The sequence below is a fragment of the Erithacus rubecula genome (assembly GCF_903797595.1).
Source record: "Erithacus rubecula genome assembly, chromosome: 2".
Lineage (NCBI taxonomy): Eukaryota > Metazoa > Chordata > Aves > Passeriformes > Muscicapidae > Erithacus > Erithacus rubecula.
Window position 1 is genome coordinate 19,097,466 of NC_136685.1, and position 9,294 is coordinate 19,106,759.

Below are 9,294 nucleotides of genomic sequence, written 5' to 3' on the forward strand. Positions count from 1 at the left end.
AGCTGTGGGCACAGGTGGAGGCACAGCTGGGGACACAGGTGGAGGCAGAGGTGGAGGCACAGCTGGGGCACAGGTGGGGGCACAGCTGGGGCACAGGTGGAGGCACAGCTGGGGGCACAGGTGGAGGCACAGCCGGGAGCACAGGTGGAGGCACAGCTGGGGCACACCGGGAGCAGAGTTGGGGCACAGGTGGAGGCACAGGTGGGGGCACACCAGGGGCACAGCTGTGCTGCCCTCCCGGCGTGCTCGGACTCTGTTGTGCCGCTGTGCTCGGGAAGCCGGTCCCGTCCTTTCCCGACCATTGCAAGGTGTCCCGCTGGAGCGCACGGCCGGGCAGCGATACCCGCGGGGGAGCGCACCGCGAAAGGAGCGGGGCAAGGCGCTGCCCCCGAAGGGCAAGAGGCGCCGGGGTCTGCGGAGTCCGGCCCTGCAGCGGCGCCCGTCCTCAGGCGGCGGCCCGGGGGAGATGTTCCTGTCGGAGCGAACGCTCCGGATGCCCCGGTGTGGGACAGGCTCCCCCGGAGCCCCGGCCGGCGGCAGCGGGCAGCGGCGGGGCCGGGCGCTGCCCCCACCCCCGGGCGGCTCTGCCTCCCTCCCTGCCCTGCCTGCCCTGCCTCCCTCCCTCCTGCCGGCCGGGATTGGCTGTGCCTGCCCGGGCGGGCGGGACGCGCTGCGCCCCGACGGTGCGGGGAGCGCGGCCCTCGGAGCGCCCGCGCTGCCCTGCACCGCGATTTTCCTTTTTAACCTTTTGGTTTTGTTTTCTTTTTATCCCACTTCCCCGTCGGGACTGAAGCAGGATCGGCGTCCCTGGGATTGCTATGCCAGCTGAACTCTCCCAGGCCGTGGGAATGCACGCCATCTCCGACCTCCACTCCTCGCTGCCCCTGCGGCTCCTCAACAAGGGGCCCGAGTACCTCCGCAGGCAGCTGGAGGCCGGCAAGCCGGGCAGGAAGAGTGCCGTGGAGAGACTGGCCGCCGATAAGGCCAAGTACGTGAAGAGCCAGCAGGTGATCAGCAGCAGGCAGGACCCCGTCATCACGCTCAGCTCTGCCTCGGAGAGCAGCAGCGAGAGCTGCTCCGTGGGGAGCAGGGCGGGCGGGGAGCGGGCCCGGGCCGCGGGCGCCAGGCCGCTGGAGCCGGGCAGGGCCGGCAGCGCCTGCCGGGCCCCCCTGCAGCACGGCCCCCCCACCGCCCGCCGCAGCACCCGCCGGCAGATGCGGCCGGATTCCCTGGTCATCTACCGCCAGAAGTGTGAGCTTGGCAGAGGTCAGAGCCAGGACAGCCCGCGGGGGAGCTTGGTGAGGAGGATCTTCAATGGGTCCATAAAGGAGAAGCAGCTGGCTTCCCCTGAGTTGCCCAGAGTCATGGAGGACATCGCAGCCACCGAGGGCAGCGAGCCTCTCTCGGCCGAAGGTGGTGACCGTGAGGCGAGCGACCATGGAGCGGTGCAGACTGTCCCTGCGAGCGCTGAAGGGACTGGGCTGTGTACGAAGGAGCACGGGAGACCCTCGAAACTGAGCGCACCTCCTGAAGAGGTCAAGGAGGTGAAGAGGAGAGGGCTCCATCGCTCCCAGTCAGACATCAGCTCTCGCTACTCCAAGTCCTTTGCCGAGTTTGACACATTTTTCAAGTACTGTGGCCTGGAGCAGGAGGTCATTGAGGACCTTGGGAGAGAGAACTTCTCCGTGGTGTCTGACAACGTGTCCTTCAAGATCCGCAGCATCAGCGTGGCCACGTCGGAGAGCGAGTTCACGCGGCACAGCGGCGATGAGGGGCTGCTGGAGGACGAGCTCACCGAGCAGGTGCCCAGCAGCACCTCCGTGGTGGAGCGCAACGCTCGCATCATCAAATGGCTGTACACGTGCAAGAGAGCCAAGGAGAGCAGCACGGTGATGCAGGAGCTGGCGTGATGGCCGCATTCAGCATGCCTTGGAGCCTGCCCAACTCAAGGTGTGTGCAAAGCCTTGCCCTGGCAATTTGGGTTTCTCTTTCCTTTTTAGAGGGCAATTGACTCCTCATGGTTTATATTAGACTTTTCAAGGAAGGGTTGAAGGAAAATGTATTTTGTTTGCCGCGTGTTCCAAGTGTGGCTTTTCTTTGCAACGCAGAAATCTGTGTTATTACAAAACCCAAAATAAAAACAAGTAAATGCTTGCAGCTTGCCAGGTTTAGATCAGACCCCCCACAGGAAATTAAGGAGTCAGTGTCTGTGAAGGATGCCTGCACTTGGCAGATTCCTGCTTTGCAAGTATCTTATTTCTTCTAATTTCTGCTATATTAAATGCTAGGAAAAAACCTTAGAACAGTATTCAACCTTTAGTTACAGTTATTTGGATAACAGACTGAACACTCTAATACTAATTAGGAGTACACTGTATTTATACTGTTCTGCTGAAAGTAACACTCACCAGGAGTGCACTGTATTTACACTACACTGCTACAGTTTTCCCCTCTTTACTTTCCTTCACTCTCTCTCCTTCCCCTTGGCACCCCCAAGTATCAGGAAAGCAAAACGAAATCAGTGCCCTGCTAGCGTTCTTATTTCCTCCATGGCTTTCTGTTGGGACCATAAAAGTTTGTTCCAGGTGACCTCATGGCATTTCAGAGTTTGGTTTTCCCTCTGCCGTGGGTTTTGCTGTGTGGTTTGGTGCTGGTAGTTGGGAATGAGTTGTGCGGTTTGCCTTGGTCAGAGGAGTACTCCACTGTTTTAAGCTAAATAAATTAACACAAAGTGTGGATCTAGGCTTAAGAATTAATTCCTTCTCAGACAGAAGCAAAACAAATTTAGCTCTGGGAAAAGCCAGTGTGCTGGGTTTAATAAAAGTGGTGTTTATTTTGCATGTGATCTCCTGAAAAATAACTTTATTCATGGAGCCTGTGGTGTTGATAATCTATGAGATAATAGTTTTTCTCCTTTCAGTACATAAAGCCCCTAGGATAACTACTGCAGCTTACCATGAGGTATTTAAAAATTGCATGAGTAGGTCTTGATATGAAGAATTACACGTATATTTTCTGACAGTTCGTAATTGGTGCGTGAGAAGAACATCACTTGGTGTAGATACAGCTGTAGATGGAGCATGTGGGTCTCATGCCTATGTGGATGTGAAGCTATCACTCTAAATTCCTTTAATCCATATAAGACAAAAATCCATTTACTTGAAACTGGTTTTAATGATGTGAAATTCAGCTCACCTTGATAATTAGGATTTTTCTCAAAAGTCTATTTTCTTCCTGCAAGAGGAGGAAGATGAGGAGAGAGGCATTTTTCAAAAACTTTTCAAGACCATGCTGATAAGAACGTTCTCAGGTATCTGGCTGACAATTTAAAAGAAGTGTTGTTATGTAACAAATCCTTTCCCAAATAATCTTAGAGAAGAAAGGACTCTCCTGAACTAATCACTTCTCCTTGCTCATCATTCTATGATAAAAGGCCAGGGAGATACACAAAATAAAATGGGAAGGTGTTGGTTTAGTCTTGCAGCTGCCAGCCTTGCTAAACAAGAGGATGTGAGGCAGATTCCAGCAAGCATGAACCACACAAGGAAAACAACCAAATAAAAGCCTGTTTGCTCCTGAATGCCCCTGGTGGGGGTAGAGTCCAGGTCATCACCACAGAGCTGGCTCCAGAGGGAGCAGCTGGTCCTTTCCCCATCCATTTGCAGGGTGCTGAGCATGTCCAGTGCTGCAGCTGGGGCAGGAGATGCTGGTGAGCACCCCAGGGAGCATGCAGTCTGCAGAGGAGATGCAGCACCAGGGCAAAGGCAAGGGCAGCAGCATGGGAAGTACCAGGAGCTGAACCAGTGTAACCACACATGGGCTTGGTCAGGGGCTTTTTTATTTTTACTATATAAGATAAAATTACACATCCTAACAAGGTGGTGAAAAGATCTCCATGAAATAAACAGCAAGTTTATTCAAGTGATCATATGTTCATTCTGCAATAACTTCAATACCTAGAATAAAGGAGTGCATTACTCTGGTAGCAATTTCCTTTGGCACTAAATTTTTTGACAGCCTAGGAAAGACTAATTCAGAGGGTCCTTATTTGTAAACCTAATTTTAAGAATACTAGGGCTGACTCACAGCTATTGGATGTCATCTGTAGAGAGTTTCTGGAAACTGAGAACATACTTATCATTTAGGCCACAGAAGTGGAAAGTTCAGAAAGGTCAGCTAAAAATACCTGTACACAGCACCCAGAATAAAGGACAAGGATCATCAAGAGTTACCATAATTTAAATATTACATTTACTGGACAGAATTTAAGGAGACTGGTTAATACCATGTGATTGCAAGGTCAATTTTGTAGTTCTGCTCTAAATTTTCATTCAGTTCTACACTTCAGCTGATAATACAGCATCAAGTTGGATATCTACATGTTTTCACAATATCCCAGTATTTGGCTCTGTTTAGTTTGCTTATTAAAGGACAGTGGACTCTGCTGGAAAGCAATGTACTCTTCCTGGTGTACACATCCTTAGAAGTTCCTGGTTTCCTACAGGGGCTTGAAAATTGTTGCATCTTTTTTGGACAATAAGCCAGAAACCTCATTTCTGAAATCCCAACATTTGTTATGTATAAAACATCTTTCAAGGACTGCAGAGCTTTTATGGGCCAGCGATCATTCCATTCATATTTTATGTTCTCTGTTTAATTTTTCATGAGCTCTTTGGGACCTGGTGGAGCACCATGTAAATAAAAGAGCTGTTTGATGGATCAGGTTCTTTAGCATGTTTCATCAGAGAGGTGATTGCAGAGTGTGGGTTGTGAGCTATAGAAAACTGAGATCCTTGGCAAGATGGTGGTTGCTGTTTCTTGGTAGAAAGCTGCTTGGGTTCTCCTCTGCAGTTCAGTTCCTCTCACTGTCAGTTCTGCTTGATTCTAGGAAGAGGGTTCACTCTGCATCCTCCTTCCTGAGCTGAATCAGGATTATTCAGCCTTGAGTTTCTCATAATTCTTAAATGAATGGGCATTATTCAAGTGGAAATCTCCAAGGAGGGTAATTTACTACGTTGGCAGTAGCTCTGGGCAGGTGAATGAAAGTTTTAGAGTATCACCTTATGCTTGTCTGATGTGATAAATAACAATTGACAATCTTTTTCTACTTTCTTCAGAACTGTTGACTTGGAAGTTGAACAAAACCAGACACAGGAAGAAACTGTTCCCTCATCTGGCTTATGTTTACTTTGTCCAAGTTTAGTGTTTTGTTATGCCTTCCTACCTTCTCCCCCATCCCCTGGAAGCCTCAGTTTTGTCAAGCCCAAGAGTGTCCAAGACTGCAATGAAAAGTAGAGATTGTGAACTGTGCCCCAGCAAGACAGCAGGAAACAAAAGCCCCTGGAAAAGTGAAGCTTGACAGCAGCTGCCATCCACAATAATATTCAACATCAGCTCACTGCCTCAGGATGTCATTCCAGGCTGTGACAGAAGGTCTGTTTTGTGCATCCATCTCTCTCCAGCAATGAATTTGTCAACAGTGATGGGGAGAGAAAGTGGGAATGAAGTGGCAATGATTTCTGGGTCAGGTGTGCCCTTGCAGACAGACTCCACCTGGATGCTCAAAGGCTCTGCCTTACCAAGGCAGTTTGATCAGAGCTCATCCTGACATCATTCACCATCATTTGCTTTGCTGGTGAGGACTAGCTGTGGCATCCTTGTTTGAAATACTTGGCAAACGTTGCAAGCTAAACCCCTGCCAAACCTCTCTTTCTCTGAGAGCACGCAAGCCAAATTGGTGTACCTTGTATCCATCCAGTTTGCTCTTGCTAGTTTGTCACGCAGCTTGCTCTGCCACTGGGAAAGAATAGCATCAAGTCTTCCAAGAGCATGGTTCCAAGAAACAGGTATTGAGGGAGGGTTTGTATTGTTTCTACCTTGCAGGACAGTACAATTTATTTGCAGTGTGTGCCTGACTCTGACATGGCAAACACTGCAAGGTTGGGCAGTCGTGGTGTAACACCTTTAGTTTTAGGCAGTGAGTGAGCAGGCTCTTGCAGAATGGCATTAGGGAGCTATGTGCAGTGTTCCAGGCTGTGTAAAGCCACACTTCCCTGGTGTGGGTCTGGCTGTGCAAGGCAGCATTGCTGTCCTGCAAGACAAGGAGGCATGTTAGGGCACAGCCAGGCCAGGGAATGTCCTGGTGACACCCAATACAGACAGCACTTTACTCAATATCATCAGTAAAATGCTTCATTTGGGCTGCCTGAGCTAAACACGTTGTAAAAGGTGATACTTGGGTTGTTAGTGTAGTGAATGAGGCCTCTGCAGTCACTCATGGAATTTGCTGGCTGTACCTCAAACAACCCAAGCTGTCATTGTTTGCTAGAAAATCAAAGCATTTTTACACAGACATTAGAAAACCACAAAGCAATTAAAAAAAAAATTAAAAAAAAAAAACCAAAAAAAAAAAACCCAAAGCCACTTCCCCTTTCATTTGTGGTGATACCCATCTGTGAAAGCTGCCTGACTGGCATAATGCTTTCTTCAGCTGTTGGTCGTGCAGGGGTTAAAAGTTTACTTTGTGTTGCCATGGTAGTGGAAGAGTTACCCTTGAAGAGCTCCTCCACATCAGCTGAATATCATCTGAGTTGCACTTCCATGGTTTTAAATGTGCTTGTCAGTCCTTGGATGGTTAGTTCTCAATTACAGCATCAGTTTGGAAATGCAATGTCTTCTGTTTCTAGTGTTAGGTACTAAGGCCTACATGTCTGAAGTTCTTAAGATAACTAGATAACAATTCCAGATAAAATAATTGTTGAACGCACTTTTCAACAGGAGGAAAACATAGTTTGTGTGAGCTCCTTCAAACTTAGAAAGTAGTATATGTGGATATTTTCCTACATAAAAAAAAATCTCCATATATATTTGTTACATTATTATAAAAGGATGATTCTCAGAAATTTCAAGATGCTGCTAATACGATAAGATTTATACAGGTTTTTAAGGATCACAGTCTAGGTTTATTAGTGAAAAACATAATCTCATGTATCCATTCTGTTCATGCTCCCAGCAAGTTGCTGTACCACATATATATTTAAATATCAGAGCTAAGGAATATTTTTCTTTGAAAATGTGGATGACTGTAGATAGCTCAGAGTGCAGGAAAACTCTTTGGAGTTACAATCCAGTGCTCTGCAACAGGGGAAGAGAATTAATTTGTTTTGTTTCCAAGGAAATTTTTTGTTTCATTTTCAAACTTCTGTTTGTTGTTCCTGTGTCACAGAGCAGCTTTCAAAAGTAAGATGAAAAATGTATTGCTCTTGAGTTTTCAATATTAGGAAGGATTATGTTTAATTTGCTTGAAAATACCGAACATCAGCCTTTCTGAAAATCAGTGAGGGTTTATGGCAGAGGTTAGTGAAATCAGAACTGGGCACATTCTGAATACTTCTTTAATCCCTCTTTTTGTTTTTGTGCGTAGTTCAGAAGGGTTCAGGTGACTTTCCACACTGATACCACAAAATTTCTCTGTTTAAACTCTGTAGGAATGCCAAGCACTCCCATTTATTTCAGTGGTGATGTGGATCTGTCTAAGATCTTTGCCTGATAAGATATAGATTCCCTGTATTACCCTCTGGGGAAGCTAATAATTTACATTTCCTATATGTTAGAACAAAAAAGGGTGACAATCTTTCTTTCTCTGTACATTTTGGGAATGGGTAATTCAGTGCTTTTTCCAAATGATGAGAGCTCTGGTGTTTTTTCCATTCCTGTTACTGTTACATGTAAAGGGTTTTCCTTTCTTCTGATGAGTTTCAATCATATCCTTCAAAATCAGAAGAACTTGCTGATGGTAGCCACTACCTATCTTTATCTCATTTCACCAAAAAAAAAAAAAAATCATTTTAGTTCAGTTCTTTTTTTGGTTTGTTTTTTTTTTAACTATTTGATTGTAAAAGATATCCTCTGGGATGGAATTTTCCAGCTTTGGTGTTAAAGTGTGGAAAAGGGAGCTGTTGCAGTTTGAACAAAAGTTTTAGCAACGGTTTTCCAGTTGTCTGGGAAGCCTAAAACAGCGGCTGATGACAAAGGCTAATCATAAATAGAATTACTTTGTTTGACTAGAACTATGTAAACAAAATAGCCAAATGGGGTGCAAGTGTGCAGAGCAAATTGCTGTTTACACCCAAGTGTTTCATGGTTCTCCAGTGCAGTGACAAGGAGCAATGTCCACAGATGTGGCATAACAGCAGAAAGGTACAAAGTCTGGGGTTTATGGCCTGGAATATGGAGATAAGACTGAAATCTTTGCAATATACTGTAAATATTACTGTACAGAAATCTATAAGAAATAGAGATTTTTCTATATGTATATTACTTTTGTAAAGGATGTAAGTGTACATGTTTTGTGAAATTGGCCAAGCATTACAACAGTGGAGATTAAGCAGAAACTTTCTTCTGGGGCAGGTTATCCTGCCATTGGGTCCTGTGAAGCTTCTTGCATCTGCTTTTGAATGCTTTGGAATGGAATACTGGTCAGATGAGATACAGATGTTTCACCATTGTTATGTTTATATTCTTGTGACAAAAACTGTGTGCTATTGAATGCATACAAATAAAACTACCATTCTGAGAGGTAACGTTTGTTTTTTTAAAGTATACTTTTATTTTGCTGGCTCCATTAAAGTGCTATTATTTTAAAGCTGAAATCCCATTAAGGAATTGATTTCTCTGTGAGTGAGGCTGATACTTGACTTTGAACATCTGAAAGTGCAATACATCCCTGAACCACGTCCAGAGCTCTTGCTGAGAGCTTAGGCATGGAATCTTGCAAGGAGGTGGCAAAATAGCAGCTCTTAATATCAGTAAATTTGAATTATATGAGGCTAAGGCTGTTCTACAACATTTTAATATGTTTTATTTCAGAATATGGCTGAAAAGATAGAGTTTATTCCTGAAGGGTACTATTTTTTTCCAAATTTAGTATTATTTGGTCTTGCTCACTGTCAAAAGCTACAATGTGCTGCAGGCAATGCCACATTCATCTCAACCAATGTCCAAAGTGGGAGGGATCTTGAAATTCTGCTTGGGAAATACATTATCTCCAGAATCTTATAAATAACCTGTTGTTTGACTGTTCTTTCCATATAAAGAATTCAACATATTATGCTAAATCTCTGTTTATTTATTTTGTGAAGAAAGCAGCAGAAATAATAGTTGCATACAGTGAACTTTTACCAGAAACCAATGCACTCCAGTTTCATAGTTATCATTTTGGTATGGTCTAATCTACTCAGACTCAAGTGTTTCACCAGACAGCATTTGAAGGCAACTTGAGGTGAAGCTAAAGGA

At 45.6% G+C, this 9,294-nt stretch overlaps 1 protein-coding gene across 1 annotated transcript; it reads left to right on the forward strand.

Moving 5' to 3' along the window:
- The first annotated feature begins 602 nt into the window (after nt 1–602).
- Nucleotides 603–8,575, forward strand: FAM110C (family with sequence similarity 110 member C). Its single transcript, XM_079299064.1, has 2 exons — nt 603–1,950; nt 5,118–8,575. Exon 1 carries the CDS (start codon nt 819–821, stop codon nt 1,908–1,910), a length of 1,092 nt encoding a protein of 363 aa, XP_079155190.1. The 5' UTR covers nt 603–818; the 3' UTR covers nt 1,911–1,950; nt 5,118–8,575.
- The last annotated feature ends 719 nt before the right edge of the window (nt 8,576–9,294 follow it).

What these genes read in the sequence shown, in the direction of transcription:
- FAM110C (XM_079299064.1), top strand. Translation starts at nt 819, where the DNA reads ATGCCAGCTGAACTCTCCCAGGCCGTGGGAATGCACGCCATCTCCGAC.